Source organism: Talpa occidentalis, unplaced genomic scaffold (genome assembly GCF_014898055.3).
Source record: "Talpa occidentalis isolate TD23 unplaced genomic scaffold, MPIMG_talOcc4v2.1, whole genome shotgun sequence".
In the NCBI taxonomy this organism is placed as follows: domain Eukaryota; kingdom Metazoa; phylum Chordata; class Mammalia; order Eulipotyphla; family Talpidae; genus Talpa; species Talpa occidentalis.
Window position 1 is genome coordinate 139,306,825 of NW_026555331.1, and position 18,588 is coordinate 139,325,412.

The window sequence follows — 18,588 nt, forward strand, 5'->3', positions numbered from 1 at the left end:
CCACAGCGGGCATTCACTCACTCATTCACACCGAGGAAGGGCCGCTGTCGTCCTACAAATGGTGATTTTTCACTCTGAGAATTTACAGTCAAAATTATTTCACAGAGAAGACTTAGTTACATCCCTTACAAAGTGTATGCCATCAGTCAGGAGCATTTAATTAGTGACCCCTGTTTGCCGCTCATTTTGCCAGGTGTCTTGGGATATTACACAGGCCAAGAGAATTTGCAGAAGCTTTCAGGACAAAGGGTCAGCATCAGAGAGTGAGACCATACAGGCATCACAGTGTGAGAAATAGTTTTCTTAAACACACATAAAATCAAGCACCGAATGCCGTTCTGTCAGAATCCAATGCCTATACATTCCCACCATGGCACATTTTATGCTAGGACTGCCCTGTGTATCAACTTAAGGGCACTGCAGTGACAATCTCAATAATTACTATAATTCTAGGAATGTGTTACTACCCAAATGTGTTCTGAACACTTTGGAAGTTCGGCATGTCTTATTTACTGTCTGTATAGGAAAAATATATTTGCTAATTAAAATATTAATTGACCTGCATATAAGCATATCATCATGCCCACGTTTCTGATGTTTCTGGAAAAAGGAAAGTTTTTCTTTGAAGGAATTATGAAGAAAATACACGTACGCTAAAGACACAGAAAGCATTTTGGAACCAGGGAGAGAAAGGCTCTTAATGATTATTTTCGGAGTAGAGCAAGAAGGGAGTCATGGATCTAAATCCAGGTGGACAGAAATTAATTATCCCCCCTAAAAAAGTCAGATAACATAAAAGACAGAATCTATAACCAATATATAACATGACAGAAACCAAAACCAACACAAGAAAAATTACCTACATATTTCTTCCTAGCCTACAACTCTGATTTCACTTATATTCCACCAGGGAATTAAAGAAAAGAAGCTTGTTTTTTTTTTTGTTTGTTTTCTTTTCTTGGTGAGCAGCCTAAAGTCTTTAGAATTTCTGTATCATCTAAATAGCACCACAGGAGAAATCTCTGAGCAACTAATGAACGTTATTTGTTCTCTCTTAATTCTGATTCACACCAAGTCCAATATAATAGTGCTGGTTCTGGTTTTCTACTAAAGATAAAAAATAAAAGTGCTTTTAGGCCATTTGAATCATTCTATACCTTTCAATAGATTAAACCTGACATTATTACAGCCCAGGACGTTACAGCCCCTCATCTGGTTCCCAGTGAGTGATGCAGCTTTCCTTTCCCTCCCTCCTTCACCCTTCTTGTTTCCTCGCATTTCCCCTCTTTTCCCTCCTCTCTGTCTTGAATGCATACCTCCTCGAGAGCCCTGAACACATTATTTAGATGCTGGACACCACAGTTGCTCGGATGGAGCGCTAGTTATACATCGAAAAGCACCTTTTCTCTAGGGGGTCACAGGCTCCCGGGGAGGGCGGCTCATCACCCCCAAAACACTGACGAGACAGCCCTGCTGTCATGGGCTCCGGTGGCAATCAGCTTCTGCCTGAGCCTGGAGAGGAATCCAGACCTCCTGACTAGACAGCTCAGGTCCCTGGCCCTCAGTGGAACGATTTCCTGATTCATTTACACAAAGAGCAGCTCTCCCTTCCTGGGAGATGCAGCAAAAAGAGGTACTCTTCCAAATCACCCCAGTCTCCTGTGGCTCCCCCAGATCAGCTCAACCGAGAGAAGAGAGGCATTGGCAGGTCTCAGCATATTAATAGAAACAACAAATTAAGAACTATGTACTTTAATCTTCAACATTCATAATTGCACAAAGTACCACTGATCACTTAAACAATACATGTCAGTTAATCTAATGAAGAAACGTGTAGTGTTGAACATTCAAAGCAACACTGTGAGCATGTAAAAACTGTCTGAGGGTGACATTTAACACACAAAGTACAGAATCAGAACAGGTCTTTGAGGAGGAGTTGCTTCAAAGCCCTAACCAACACAGTAAAACACTATGAGGCAGCCACACAAATATTCTGACCTACCAGACTTCTCGGGTAAAATACACTGCGATGCTACACCAACTTTGCTACACCAACATTCCATATATATACAATAGTGCTGTTTGGTGATGGAAATACAGAATAACAAGAAGCGGGGGGGGGAGTGGTGGAGACTACCATTTACTTTCAAAATAAAACCAAGGAGGGAAGTCTAAACTCCAGACCAGTCGACTTTAAAATGGCATACCCAGAATGCTGTTACAGAGAAAAACAATTTTTTTTCTTAAAAAAATGTATAGGGGTCCAAAATGGCTGAGAGGCTTGTCCATGCTAGGGGAACGCTGAATGTGGAAAATTTGCATTTTTTAAAATCTATGCTGTAAAGAAAATAAAAAGCCAGAGCATTTTGGCATTAGCAAAAGGCTGCACTAAGTTCTCAGGCAATAAATTTATGGGGAAACATGACAGGCTCCTCATTAAAGCTATGTGTACGTTGGCTGAATTTTATACAAGATTCTTGAATCTTGTGGAAAATTGGGCACGGCTTGACATCTGAACAATGTCCCTGGTTTGTTTGATTTCTAAAGCATTGGAAAATGTTGCACTTTGGAAATCAAGTAGAGAAGAATAAACACACTAAAACAGAACTGGGCTGAACATGAAAGTTATTTTTCCATATGGCTCTATGAGATATTTATTATCTTTATTTCTCTTACAAACACAGCCCCCTATGCTAGAAATACTGTGGTACTTCTTCTTCTTCTTCTTCTTTTTTTTTTTTTTGGTGGCGAGAAAATAGTCCCGTTAAGGCAGATCTTTCCCGGCAGCAGTAACCACCTAAGGATAGGCAATTTTCAGTTGGCTTTTCAGAAGCTGGTTGCCATGACAAAGAGCACAATTTATTCCTTAGTCCCTTATCACAGCTACAGATCACAGACCATAAAAATTAACAAGGCTCTTTTCCTTTTCCTGATAATTTCAGAATTCCTCATCCTTACCTGAGGTCTTTTGTTCCCCCAATTAAATGGAATGAATGTCAGTCATCTAGCAATTCAATTAATGCTGATTCAAAATTCTGGCCAAAACCAGAATCTATAATCACAACCTCCTAATCACAGCTCAGTCATGAGAATGAAAAGTAAGCAGGAAATTGCACTAATTACTCAATTAGACTAATACTGTATTTTAAAGCAAGGGCTTAAAGGGTTGTCAGCTCTGACAAAGGACTGTGGAGTCGTCCTCACCTTTGTGTGCCTGCAGTTGTCCAATTGAAGCCCATGTTTTCAAGTGGCCATAATTTCTATCCATCTAGGATGGATGGATGGACCCAGGAGGGCCATGGAAATTTACAATTGATAAACCAATCCGGGAGGAGGGCCGGCTGGGGCTTCCGTGGCCCTCGCTCGGCTCTGTACAATGGACAGGGCCTTTCCGTGGGCGGGCAGCTGAGCACATACCACCATCAAAGGCATCGCTCCAGAAAAACACTAGTGAGGGGGAATATACAGGAGGTGCAAGAGCCACGCCACTAAATCTAAAGCCTGAACAAGGCTCATAGGCACCAGCCTCCAAACGCACGGCAGACAGTCTGCCTGGTGAGTGGGGAATAGAACCCCTCCGGCAGCGTGCCCACCCCTGGTGGGGGGTGACCTGGGGCAGCTGGAAACTAAGAATCACCTGCACTCGCCAGGATAGCTTCTCAGGCTGCAAAGCCTACCTGCAGAATCTTCACAAAACCAAGAACAGTGAGTGCAAAAGAACTGGTGAGGAAGAGCACACCAAAACTGACTGAAGTATTTACAAAACAACACAGGCAGCAGATCAAAACAAGCTGGACCTCATTAAAATAAGATAGTAAGAGCCTAAAATAATTAGACTCTTTTTTGCTACTCAGTTTCAGAGACTTAAATATTCTGTAAACAATAGGGAGGACACTAGAGCCTGTCATGTCTCTGGTTTTTATAAAATCCCTCCCAAGCTGGCGGCGGGAGAAGAGTCAGAGACAGCAAGGGGACAGCGGGCCTAGCACCCATGTCAAGGCCTTTCCTTTGCAGCAGTTTCTGAAAATGACCAACTTGGGAACTGCCCAGGGCTTCCAACAGGAGAGAAAACATTTATTGGACCAAGACAAGTCTTCACTTCCAAGGTTTGCCTTGCAGGTGGCCGCCGCCAAGTGGGCGGGTGTTGGGGTGGCCGGCAGGGCCCCCGGCAGGCAGGTTCTGACCGCAGCGGGCGCCTGAAGCCTTGGAGTCTCTTCCGGAGGCATTCGCTTGGCTCAGTCGGCCTGAAGGGAGCAGAAACAGTGGCAAGAGCTTCAAGGATGGTCCCGTGGACAATACACCAAATAAACATTTAAGCTAAAAAGTCCTATTTAACGTCTACGTTAGGCTCAAACCCGCTCTTCATTCTTGAGATCATCTAAAAGGGGGGCAAGGGTAAGGACAAAAGGAAATCCTGCTCCCTGCTCTTTCTTCCTCTCTGTTATCCCCAACCAACCTAGTCTGTCCCTTCACTTCTGGTAGAGAAGGGGGCAGGAGCGACTACAGAGCGGAAAGTTATGCACCAAAGGAAAGGTCAGAAGTGATTTAAACATCCCCACAAGCAGCAGAAAGAAACAAAAACTCCCCAAGACAGACTCTGGATGCCTCTCAACTCTGCCTGAGATACACACTTTCCTTGACTAATAACCCGCTCCTCTTTCTGTCTGTGCACAATGCCTAATTCTTGCCACCATCTGAGATCACCTCCACGTGTCCCTCTCTTCCCTGCAAATATTTTAAGACTCTGGATATATTATAAGAAGTCAAGCCTTTCATGTGATGAGGTCATACTCAAAGTTGCAAATCTCAAGCTCGACAGGGTCAAAATATCTTACTAGGATTGTCTGCAGGACCTTGATCCTCTTCCAGGTAATATTCTATCTTTTTTAAATCTTCCGGGGTAAATCTCCATTTATTCTCGGCTGGTAGGGGTGGTGCTTTGGGGCTGGATCGTTTCCGGGCAGAACCAAGAGGAAGGGCCTGCTGGCAAGATGCTGGCAGGGAACCTGTAATCAGTCCTTCTGGAAATTTCTGAGCTAAGACTTTTAGACCTAGGTATGGAAAATCAGCAGAAAAGCAACATTAACACGGTGAGGCCACAGTGAAACCTGGAAAGCAGCCTGCATGTCTTCTAATCTTTGGTCACCAAGGCGAGGGCAACACAAGGACATGAAATCTTTCTTAACTGCCTCACCATTAAGTAAATGACGCCAGAAAATGTCTGTTGTTATGTGGGATTCTGAGAATTCCACCAGTGATCCTCGAGCCCCAGTCTGCACATTAAGGCTTCCTTAAAGAGCCCTAGAGCAGAGTCATTATATCAGGAATTAAAAACATGTGCTGATGGAGCTAAGGGAAGTTTCACATAACTTGCAACTCCTTCCCGCCAGCACGGTCTTCTCTCTTTCCAGAACACCGAGTTCTGCATTTGGACGGGAAAATGCCAGGACTGAGTGTCTCTGTGGCTGTGGTTTAAGCGCAGGCAGCGCAGCCCCTCACCTCCTGAGAGCATGAAGAGGTTTTCGAAGCCCCGCTCGCACATGGTGGTGGCCGCCTGGCTGGCCAGCCTCTCGTCGTCATCGTACAGGATGATGATTTTGCCATGGGCATTTTTCTGAGTCACAGGAGTCAAGGCTTGCAGCGACCAGGCTGATGCGCCTGCACTTTCCAGAAACGCCTATGGTTCACGCGTCTGAGTTCCAGGGAACATTGGATGAGCCTACTCTTTCCCCATCGTGCCAGCCATTAGGGGATTTTTGTCGTCATGGAAACCATGCAAGCTGGTCTTGTCTTTTATACAGTACTACTACTAAGGCCCAAGACAGCACTAACTACACACTTTACAGCCTTTAGCTCTTTTAGCCATATCATGGTTTTACATTTTACAGAAGAGGAAAGAGAAAAACTTTTATGCCCAATGCGTCTAAGGCAGCCTTATTTATAACAGTAAAAAGGAAACAGGACCCATCTAAAAGTCCGAGAGGAATGGCTTAGTAATTTAAATTAAACCTGAAGATGAGATACCAAAAGAGCATCAAAAATGGAGTTTATAAAGAGTTTCTGTTGCAACGTAATATAAAGTGGGGGAAAGTAAGACACTAAATTATATATATAGTATGATTTCTACTTGGTTAAAAAGAACATGAAAATGACAGTCTGGAATAAAATACACACCACATGCAATGTAAGTAGTTCAGCTGTGTGGTTATTAGAGATTTCCACTTTCTTTTTTGTATCTTTCAGTATTTACCTGATTTTCTACTTTATGATTTTTATGAACAAATAAAAATTTTATGGAAAATAGATTAAACAGAAGGAAAAAAATGAATTCCTAAATTTTACTTGGGAAAGTTTCTGGGGGATAAATGTCTTAGGGCTATTCTCAAATGATCATAACCTCGTGATTTTGCCCAGTGCAGTTGGGTTTGGAAGCAGCTGTCTTAATATTCAGATATTCAGCAGCAGCTAAGAACCCCAATCCTAAAATATGCTAAGCTAATGAATATCAAAAATCCTTCACAGAGTTTTCTTACCAGGAGCGTGATTCATGATAAAGTTCAATTCTTACAACCACCCCATCCCCTCACAACCACTGGACTCTTAACATGTAACAAAGGATACATATTCAAGAATATCATTTGAATAAGGGTTCATTGTTCTAGACAGGGTTGCAATTGGGTAACTGTAAGCTGCAGAGAGAAAAAAATACACAGGACATTTGTTAGCTTTCAGGGTAGCTGGTCCCAATTCCTAGCTGGGGTAAAGTCTAACTAAGAGTTAAAACAAAGACATTCAGAATCAATGAGCCATAAATATAAATAACTTTTGTGAAAGAAACAGGACACTGAACCAAATATGAAGTTTCACTCCACTGTTTCCCACATTGAGTACTGAGCCCCCCATCCCGGCCCACCTCTGCCCCTCCTACCTCCCAGAGCCAGCCAGAAGGCAGCAGCCTCCTCATTGCACTAGGTTTCCATAATGGAGCCAGCTATCCTATAGTTTCCTTAACTGTTATCCCTGGGACCGGGTTCAAGCCTGCCTGGACCCAAGGACGGGCTCTATTCTTGGGAATGAGACACCATAAAGGCTTCTCTCTCTCACCTCCAACAATGTGGCACTGCTGGTAAGAATCTCTATCACGCACATCTAGCAGCAGGAAGGGGCAGTCAGGATAAGGTCTGTCTTTGGTGTTGGGCTCTGCCTTCTTCACTAGCCCTTTGTCCAGGTCCAGTTCCCCAACGCCGCTGATGACACTGCAAGTGAAAAGAAGCAGGTCAGCAGAAGCTAGTCAGGGGTCGGTGGCATAAAGGTCAGATGTGTTTCTTCGGAAGAGCGATGAGAGTTTGGTGCCTTTTCAAAAGATGATTCAGAGAAAAAGGAAAACGGATATAGTGTCTCAGGTCTGCCTCTGAATTCAAGACCCGTGGGTTCCTATTCTATTACACAGGGAGGAGTCCCATATCCCCCTTCAGAGAAGGCATGTTAGGTCATTAGCATGACTGGGGGGCAGAAAGTGACGGATACACGTGGCCTCCAGCAGAGTTCAGAGGAAGGAGAGGGGAACCGCTAACCAATGGAAGTCAGAGGGTGTAAGAAAGTAGAGCAAAAGGGGTTAGAATAAGGCTGATGGGACAGGAAACATGAAAGGCATTTCTGTGTCTATTATATGTGATATGAAGTCACACACATGTTTTAAGTAGTTCACATACTTATATAGTGACCTCTCCAATATGGAGTTTTTTTTTTTGCTTTCAATAGTTATTTCCACTTTCTAGATTATAGCGCTGAGTTTGAAGAGGCTTTTCGATTTGGGGCCATTCATATAATGAGACAGGAAAAGCTAGGGTTGAAATCAGGGAGTTCATCACTGACAGTTCTGTCTCTAAGGCCATTAAATCATGACAGTTGGTTGCCATATTAATAAGATATGGTAAAAACATGAATCAAAATAATAAGAACAGATGTTACAAACAAAATGGTAAGTTGTGAATTATCTGTATTGGTATAAAAGGATGATTAGTTTTCTAGGAAAATATAAAGACATATAGTAAGACAAACCACATATCAGTATGTAGCGTACAGTTCCTTTCTGCAGCACAGCAAACCAAATTTTGCATTTAAATCCAACAAACAGTAACTATGTGCCATACAGAGTATACTTTGTTAAATCAAAGGAAGAGAGAATCTATTTCCTATGAAACTGCATCCACGGAAGTCTTGTTGGTCATCTCATTTTAAACACAATTTTAGAGTCTTTGCATCAAAGCAGCTATAAATAATAATAATTGTGGTTCTGATGGTAGCAACTCTTTGAACTTATTTCTCTAGAGCTGTTTACCAATAGGAGGGATGGACGTGTGCCGAAAAGCAGCACACAGCACAATCAACAGTTACTCCTTGTGAGAAAGTGTTGCATTATTGTGGTGGAAAATAAGGACCAGCCATGTGCAATTTGAAAATCGACACCAAGGGCTGCTTTCACTCTCCTTTGCACCTATTAAACATCAGAGCACTGTGTGCGGCACTCTATTTTTCTTCTGATTCTGGACAGGGTAATTATAAGCTGCAGGCAGACAGAAAAGGGGTGGGGGGGGAAATCATACTCTTGAAGTCAAAAGACAGTAGTTGTAAAAGCTAAGTCCTAATAGCAAACTTGCATATAGGAAGGCTGAGAGGAATGAAAACGAGGAGTGAAAGCTAATGCTTTCCTATCATTAACGAAGAGAGCTGTGGCAAGATGCAGGAGGTGGCGTTCATAGAAAGAGGAAGTAGAAGGGCTGGGATGAAAAGGGGGGCCTTTACTACTGTCTATCTTTTTCTGTGGTAATTAAATCACTGAAATTGGCCTCTCGATTAATACGAAGGTAAAACGCAGTGCAAACACAAATCCAATTATATTGCTAGTACCTCTGAAGGGTTGAGCGACTGGAGTCTCCTGCTCCCGCGCTGTTTATGAACTGGACAGGGCTTGGGGACTGCTCCCCAGGGCTCCCTTTTCCATTGGTCCGGGCAGCAATTTCTGCATCAGGGTCTGAAGTTGCAGAATCGTTGTCTAAAAGGTGCAAATGGATAAGTAAGTAGATTTAACGTCAGAATTTGTATTCACTTGTTAGGCAGTTTCATTGAAATCAGGTTGAGAAATCACATCACCATTATTAAAATTGTTCTGTAAGCTCTAGCCCAGGTTAGGTTCTCAAAACATAGTTCCTGAGATCCTTGTCAAATATCTGCCAGGCAAAAACTATTTTTATACTAACAGTAAGAGGTTGGTTGTCTTTTTTACTATGTTGGTATTTGCTCTGACGGTTTGAAAGAAAACGGTGGGTAAAACCGTCAGCTCTTAGAAAGAGACAGGGTAGTGGCACTGAGCTTTATTAGGAATCACTCTACACAACACACAGTTAATAAATATGGCAGTCACACTAAAAAAAGTCCCCGATGAAGGAGTACTAATTAATAATATTAAGTCTCACCCTTAAGTATACACCTTTTTAGTATTCCGTGTGATAAAAAGGGGATTCCACGTCCCGCAAGCTTGCTACTTGTCAAAGTACAGAAGCACTTGAGCACGGTAGCTAAGCACTCGAGGTTGTCTCAAGAAAAGCATGCGAGATGATTGCTGTTCTTGCCATGAACACTGTTTTTACTTGGAAGAAAAACTACAGTCGCTTTGACTCGTGCATCTCGTAGACATTTTCTCAAAACTGATTAAAGTGAACGTGCCATTTCAAAGAAAACAATGGATGACATTTATTCCCAGGATTAAATTTTGAACCAAAATCAGAATTTAGGAAACTGTATTTGCCACCCAGGGCTTACCTGCTTCCTGATACCTAGTGACTTTTCTTATAATACAGGAGGTTAGGTTAGTAACTATGATTATTTTGGGGCATTGTTTGTGAACATTGCTTGGAAGATTTCATAAATCAATGCACTGGTCTTTTCCAAATGACAAATAAAAAATGATGCAATGAAACTGCACATGGTAAACGAGCCATGAAAGTGTAAGACAAACCAGTGGATTTTAATGTAACAGATTATGAAAAGTTCACGGATATGGTTTCAGATTCTACATTATAGCTAACCTTTAAGAAACTACCAGTTGTCAAAATTTTGGTGCCGTATCAAAGAAAAATATCCACAATTATCTGAAAGTGCTATTAAAATATTCCTCTTTTTCAACTATAGGTCCATGTGAGGCCAAATTTTCTTTACACATTTCAACACAAAAAGCATTTGCAACACATTGAATGCAAAAGAGATGAGAATCAGCAGCCTTCTCGTACAACACACCTTACCAAGATTTACAAAAAATGTAAAATAATGCCATCCCCAGTACATTTTTTATTTCATAAATATAGATATTTTGCATAAAATATGTTGTTTGTTTAGTATTATAGGCTTAGAATTATCATTTTTAAGTAAAATAGTAAACAAATATCTTTTAAAACTCTCAGAATTTTTAATACCTGAAATACTAATAAATATAACTCATATAAACCAAAACTCTTTGAGGGTATTAATTATTTAAGAATGTGGGAGATTTGAAAAAAAAAAAGAATGTGGGAGATTTGGTTGAAGAGAGTGGCATACTTTGTATATTCCTGACTAGGTGATAAAAGTGAAATGTTAATCTTTTCCAAGATTAAGATTGCCTTAATGCAAATTCCAATGTGATTTTTAAAAAAAGTTTAAAAATACCTTAAGCGCAAGAAAAAAAAAACATATGTATGTATGTATGTAACTTGGAGAGACTGCCTTATCAAATAGTAACATATATTGAAAAGGTAAATTATCAAAGCAATGCAGAATTACAATCAGAACAAAGGAGTATAATAGAAAACAAAGTAAGAAATCCAAGTACATGAAAAGGTAGCATCGTAAATCAGTAGCTAAGGGGAGAATTATTGAATAAGTGGTGTGGGGATAATTAGTCAATTATCCAGAAAGATCAAGGTAGCTCCTTCAAATCATATACCAAAATATATGAGGTGGAAGGATGGAAAAACAGCAACAATCATGAAAGTTAAAAGAAGAAAATATTGGTAAAAAATGTCTTCTTTTGGATTTTATGAGTCCAAAAATTAAAGGAAAATACAGCATGAAAGATGAATGGATTTAACCATGTAAAAAATGCACACCTCATCTCTGTCAGAAACCAACACAAAGAAAATTAAAAGGTGAGTAGTAACGTAGTAAAAATATCTGTGACATCTGTGAAAGAGAAAAGGTTAAAATACTTGATTTATAAGGAGTTTTAAATTAACAATCTCTTCAGTTGAAAAAGGATCCTGTGTACAAGATAAAAATGCAAACAAGATGAAACTTAATATAGAAAGAAAATCTTCCCACTCCAGACTGTAGGCCCTCCGGCCTTCAAACCCAAGGGAACCACCCTCACATATTTATGTCTCCTTCCAGAAATAAAACAACCACAAACTTTGCATATATTTTATTTCCTCCCTTTTTTACATATCCAAGAGAAAGCCATTCATACTGTTGTACACTTTGGGTTTTTGTTTTGTTTTGATTTAATAATACAGCTTGGAAATTGTCCCAAATCACCAAGTAAAGATTTTTTTCCATTCATTTTCAAGGCTGTATTGGTTTCCAATGTGTAAAGCTATTACAATTATATGAAGCTTTTACAAATCAATTAAGTCAAAAATGAACATTCCATGAGAACAACAACAACATGAAAAAAAAAAAAAAAAAAAAAAGGGAAAGGACATGGCACATCCTCAAAAGAAGAAAGAAGTCCTTCAGCCCTGGCTAGGATGGGGAAAAGAGGTCTCTCACTCACTGGGCTGAGAATGCGAACATGTAGGACCATTCTGGGGTGTGTGGAATCAACACGAAGCATCAATTTATGTTTTGCAGCAATTTATGTTCAGGAAATTATCAGAAACACATGCACATTTATCGATGTACATTGCAGTATTATTTTATAAAAGTGCAAAATGAGAAAAAAACCTGCAATGCCCAACAATACAAGAAAAAATTCAAAGGATAGACAGTTGACAACACAATCTTTACAATCAAGCTTTTGAAGTCCATTTAATGACATAGGAAGGCACGCATGTGCCTATGTACAAACAGTATGGATGGGGGTGGGCATAATCCAACCTATGTACAAACAGTATGGATGGTGTAGGCAGTCAGATGGGGGTAAAATAGTCAAAAACGTTAACAGCGATTATCAGCACTTTTAATTTCCTTCTTTATATGTTTTTGGCAGTTTTCTGATTTTCTAGAAATATACTTTTAAGTCAGGAAAAAACAAACATCACAAAAGAATTTTTTTTTATTCCTTCAAAGAGAGCTAATATGCATACAGACACAATCTGTTCTGCAGGCATTCCTACGTGAGTTATTATTCTGTGTAGAGCACTAGAAAAACACTAATGCTACTCACACATTATGGTGTCCTACTTTATAAGAGCCTATTTTGCTGTGCAAATTTATCTCAGAAGAGAAAATTGCATGTGCCTATATGTTCTGGTGCTGCAATCTCAACAATGAATTAAAGGACAAATCCAGGCTAACCAGGTTAAAATTGGGAGTGCCTGTATGAGGAGACTCAATTATCTCTGTTACAAAGAGCCCTTATTTCTCTGCCTTGTGAGAGGCATCTGTCAACGATAAATTCCTGTCTCTTTTAGATCCTCTTTATCCTCCCTAACAAAAACAAGCCCAGGGAAACGACAGTTGAGTTGCACAAACCCCAGGTTTGGCCTTCCTAAGAAACTTGTCTGGAAATCAGAAGTCAAATTCCTGGCCTACATCAACCTTAGCAAAACACATCCCCCTTCAATAAACAGTCACACATTGATTGCTGAGGACTTCAGGATCAAATAAAGATCTTACCTCTGTGAATTCTTTTCATGAGTACAACTAAGAGGCTTTATTTTTGACTCACTATTTAAGAAAGGACATCTGGAGCCTACCTATCTCTCTAGCCTTATCTCCTATCCAGCATCTACTCCTCCCTCAGATGACAGTCACTGATGGGATTATGCAATTCCCAAAAAAAAACAAAAACAAAACAAAAAAAAAAAAACTGCTTGGAGCCTTTTCTTCTCCAAGGCGTGCTCAGGCTGCTCCTCAACATGCAGAGGCCTGGACCTTAACTTGCACCTGTTGAGGATCTAGCCCCCTTTGAAAGCCCCTTTTCAAAAGCTTCAGGGATTTTCTAACTGGAAAGCAGCTTTCCTTCCTGGTTCCCACCCAGCAAAGACACTTTGGTTTTGTTCCTGGAGAAACAGGGATTTGTATCCTGCATCCATTATACACTGGCTGAGGCATCTGGAGCAAGTAACCGAAACTCTGAAGGCTTGGGCTTCTCCTCTGTAAAGTGCACCTTCCTTCTGGAGTTTTTGAGAAGATTAACTATTCACATGAGAAATGTGAAGTGCCTAGTTGAATATATATTCTACAAAAGATGGGTTTCCTTCCTGTCTTCCATTATGAATTTCTGCCATATTAGCAAAACACGCTCCCCTTCAATATGCAGTGCACACTGATTGTTGAAGACTTCAGGATAAAAGACCTTACCTCTGTGAATTCTTTGCCTGACTACAACTAAGAGCTTTTATTTTTGACTCACTGTTATCTTTTCTTCACCCAACATACATACACATGTGCATGTGCACACTCGTGATGACGAGAGAATGCCATGGATGCGGGCTGCGCTGTCTTTGTCTTCATCTTTGTGGTCTCATGGCCCCTAATTCTATGATCTGTGCATAGACTAAGAGGTGCTAAAAATATTTGTTGAAGGAAAGTAATTGGTGTTTTAAATACATCTAAAATATTTAAAACTGCAAATGTTAGAGCCAGAAAACCAGATTTTTTCCCCCTTAAGAATTAACAATTAAAACACCAGAATAGCACTTCTTAAGAGAGTCACAATCTAATTACAAATAGACAGATCAAAGCCCCCAATCCCTGTGAACATGACAGCAAATGTGGATGGGTGAGCACTTCAGTCAAATGGTCAGTCTGTTCTTTCCCCCACATCCTCAATTCTCATTACCTTCCAGCCTTTGAATCTCCTCAGCTGTCACTTCCAGTGTTTGATCAGATAGGGAAGCCACTTGGATGACCTAATAGAAAAGAGAAAGAGATGTGTAGATGTGTGTAAGTTTGTTTCTCTTTAAGCAGAGGTAATTCTGCCTTTCACAAAGGAGGAGGAAACATCAAAGATCTTTTGTTTTAAGACGCCATCAGTGTCCTCAATTGGAGACCAAACCTCAGGCCTCCTTACTCTGGGAGTGGTAATTACACTGCAGACCATCACTCCAGAAGAAAAGATTCATTTAAAACATTACACAATAAACAGAAAAGACCAAAAAGATCATTTAGGATGAGAAACATGAATAAGAATTTAAAACCACACCCATACATATTCTAGTCCCAAAATAACATGCTACTTCTTGACAATGTATACTTACAGTAATAGAATTATAGCAGCAATTGTTCATTCAATGAGGAAATAAATTTAACACTAATGAACATGACTGTGATATCATATATGGTTTTTACACATATGTATGTTGTTCAAAGCTCTTTTCATTGGCAACTTTGCTCATAAAATTCAAGATCTACCTCCAATTACACCAAAAGGAACTCTTGCTTAGGAGCCAAAGAGACATTTTGTCCGTAATTCTCAAAGGAAAGAACAATGTGACTTGGCTAAGGTAACACACCAGCCCATGGCAGGATGACTTAGAAGGAGTTCAGTTGTAGAAGGAAAATTTCCAAAAAGAACCATGTGCAAATAGTCCAAAGCCCAAAATCCTAGATTTAAACTATCAAATAAAATGTACAAGGAAGGAAAAAAACCCTAACCCATGAGTTTGATGATTTGAAAGTAGAATGCATGTTGTACTTTATTAAATTCTTATTAAAGAAAAATCTTACACCATCCTCAAGTGAATACATATACCACACACCAATCAGTCCTCCCATAGGTAAAATACAAAGAATCAAAAGAAACCTCTCTACAACATTATGGGGTTGAATTTAGAAGTGCTCTCGTAAACAAAGCAGCACAATCAGACAGGTTTCACTGCAGAGGAAGGTTATTGAACTTACCAGCTGGGCAAAAGTGGTGACCTTTAGTCTCTTGAACAGCTCATCTTTTTTGTATCTATAATCTGAAAAGCAGGAGAGGACAAATAATTTTTGAGGCTTATTTTGCTTACTTAGAGCTATTCATTCTTTCCAGTCATCAGGTTATATGGTCTATTTTTCAAGTTATGTATATGCTGTTACATATATTACCTCGTTTGATCCTCATGCTATCCTCAACATTAGGTGTGGCGGGTCTTATCAGCTCTTCATTTACCCCCTTTGCTCTGGCCTAAAGTAGGCAGCCTAAAGTGGAATTAATTAGCTACCTTGCTGTGTCTGCAGACTTTGTGTCCCTTGCTTTTAGACTGTTAGTCTAGCATTATCCTTTCACTATGCTGTTGCTTCTCTGCCCATTCCGTATGGTGTACATGTGTGTAAGCCACTTTAAATCCTTTTCAGAACAAAGCAGGAGGGAAATGTTGGCATGTTACAAATGAGGAGAGAGACCCAGAGAGGCTGAGTGGCCCCAGCTCAAAGAGCTGAGAAGACACTCACACCCTAGTATTCTAACTGTGCCCCAAGAAGAGGACAGTTGTATTTCTGAGTTGCAAGCTATATTAGACACACAGGACACTTCTTTTCTGGGACACGATGCTGGGTACAACATTATGACACTTACATGAATTTTGCTTCAATTCCACTTCAGTAAAAATCACCCCTTTCAGCTGTGAGATGGACATCTACTGCACCACAGTAACTGAACTGGGCAGTTAAAAATGGTTAAGATGGCAAATTTTATGTTTTTTTTTTAAAGCATAAATTAAAAAATAAAATATCAAGCTAAAACACCAATATTTAGTGAATGCTACTTCTGCAGTTCTAAGGCATAACTCAAATGGGGGACTTTTGCACTTGTTTGAGTTCATGATTCTTCATATTACATTAAACAGGGTTTAAAAAATTTAGCCCACCTGACTTTAAATATCCATCCCACAGAAGCATGTTTAAATTAGCTTCCTTAAACTTTTCTGAAGATGACTGTCAATTTTGAAGCGTTTTCAGCCTGAACTCCCAGCCACCCCTTACCCTTTGCTCCTCTTCTGTGCTTTATACTGGCGCCTGTGACTCCTTAAATACAATCTCATTATTTTAGAATTACTAAAGGTTAGCTGGATAATTACTATGACCTTCACAGCAAAAATGTCTCACAAACCAAGACTCCTAGCAACAAAGGAAAGGATTAAAAGTATTTAAGATTCTTCACCTAGTGTTACTAATCATTTCTATGAATTAAAAAAAAGGAAAACCAAGCCAAAACAAAACCCCAGCACAGTTACTTTTTTTGCTGGATAGTTACTTTGGAGGATAATGTTATACGGTTTACAAAACACTTTAGGACTTGAAGTCAGAGAATGATATTATCTAAGAACCAGCTTCTGTAAATATATTGGGATTCTTATGTGGAATTAAGACTTCTCTTTCTGAAGTTTTAAAGAGAACAATTTCATGAATAACTGACCATTAACTGCAGAAAATTTCAGAACAGCTTCTTCCGTATACAACAAGAGAACCCTAGATATAATGGTGCTTCTAAAACCTACCAGGATGCAAATTCACATAGACTGAGCAGAGGCTTTAACAAGCACAACTGAAAAATCTACAGTATTTCTCTCAATTGCCACCCAAATGCCCAACAAAAGTCACTGATATAAATCAAAATGGCAATAAATCAGCCAACAAACAGTCAATACCTTTCAAGTAGTTTGCACCCTGGCATTTATCCATTGGTATATATATATATATATATATATATATATATATATATATATATGCATGCTACCTCTGCAGTTATATATATATATTTATAAATATATATGCTACCTCTGCAACTATATATATATATATATATATATACACACACACACACACACACATATATATAGTTAAGCAGTCTGAAATACTTCTCCATTCTAAGTATAAAATACACACGTTAAGTTTCCCTGTAACAAAAAATATAAGTTATCTGAAACAAAAACCAGTCTTTGCTATATTCTAATGACTGGCATTTTTGATGTCCCCTCACAAGAACTAGAAATCCCACTGGGCATTTGAGCCTGAACTCTACGTACCTGGTTCTGGTCTGGAAGGACAGCCACCATTAGGACTTTCTGACATTATTACTCAGAGATAAAAGATCAAACTAGACGTTTGACAGTAAACTTTAAATTTTATAGGAAGGATGACTTGGAAAGCTCTGTCCGTCTGTCCTTGCAAGGGCGAACAGCTTTAAGAATGGAGCCCTCTGCTACCCTGGCTTCTCCCAAAGTCTGCGATGGAGACAAGGAACCCTAGTTTGTGATATGTTATCAACTTTTGCATCCCCAGTAAGTTGGGAGGCTACGTCTCTCTCTCTCGAGTTACTGGAAGGACAGAGATCTGACTATCCAGGATGTTTAGCATTGGGTCCAACTAGTGTCATCTACCCACCAGAAGCCAAGAACAGGCTTTGTGAGCAGTCAATGGACACAGTGTGTCTATTTTCCCTAGGCAGAGTTGAAAGAATATTCGGGTTACAAAGGAATGCTGAGTTTTCAGGGTTCTGTTAAAAGGCACTATTAGCAAAGGGAAGTAGGGCCACAGTGGAAGACAAATCAAAGGAAGCAGCAGAACAAGGTCTGTGGTTTCACAGAGAGACATGGCCTCCAAGGAAACCCGAGGAAAGCGACGGGTCTCGGGTGTCAGGAGACAAAACCGTATTCTCCTCCCTTTTGCCCCAAAAGGACACCGATAACAGAAAACAGAGAAGGAACTGTCTTCCAAGTACAGATCCCGAACCAGAATCTGAAGTAATTCTAGTCAGGAGTGCAGCATAAAGGGTGTGAGGCAGGATGATAGGAAACTCCTGTCTTACTGAAAGGAAGCCTACAGCTTCTAAGAGGGAAGGCTAGTATTTTCAAGGCCAGATTCCAGAGAGATAATCTCCATTCAAAGTTTAGATATTCAAGAAACCACAGTGTGCTTTTAAGAAATGTTCTGAGCAGGGTTTCGGCAATCTGGGTGGAACAGGGCATTTTTATGGGGCAAATTTCTGGTGTGGACATGTGAGCTTTCACTCAGTTTCACATGGATAGGAGGTTGAAAGAGACTACCAACCAAAACAGAAGCAGGCCAGCTGAATTTTGCCTGCTTTGGAAGAAATAAGGATGACCACAATGAAGCATAGGTAAGTAAACAAGATTTTTTCATTGTTTAAAATTTTAGCATCTATTTGAAAGTAGAGACTTGTTTTGTATATAATGTATAAAATATGAAATATAATAAGGCCACACCATGACATTACACATTCAGAAACAAATGTCTGTGGCATTAGCCCTTAGAGCAAAAACGTGGCAAAGGACAGAGTCAGCAAAGGCTGTTTTGAGTTCCCATCCTATCTATTGTCTGGGGTATTCTTAATACCACAGCAATTCAAAAGGAAGAGAAACATTATCATTTAAATTAAAAGCCCTG

General features: G+C 39.9%; 1 protein-coding gene across 1 annotated transcript in view; it reads right to left on the reverse strand.

Annotated features, from left to right (window-relative positions):
- Positions 1–1,434: 1,434 nt before the first annotated feature.
- The window catches only part of CEP41 (centrosomal protein 41), a 40,914-nt gene continuing 23,760 nt past the window's right edge, over positions 1,435–18,588 (reverse strand). The window contains exons 4-11 of the mRNA XM_037513180.2: positions 15,100–15,161; positions 14,039–14,108; positions 8,911–9,055; positions 7,105–7,256; positions 6,622–6,689; positions 5,500–5,614; positions 4,836–5,051; positions 1,435–4,244 (exon numbers count right to left, since the gene is read on the reverse strand). Coding sequence (XP_037369077.1) covers positions 4,096–4,244; positions 4,836–5,051; positions 5,500–5,614; positions 6,622–6,689; positions 7,105–7,256; positions 8,911–9,055; positions 14,039–14,108; positions 15,100–15,161 — 977 coding nt within the window. The 3' untranslated portion in view covers positions 1,435–4,095. The remainder of the gene's footprint in view (positions 4,245–4,835; positions 5,052–5,499; positions 5,615–6,621; positions 6,690–7,104; positions 7,257–8,910; positions 9,056–14,038; positions 14,109–15,099; positions 15,162–18,588) is intronic.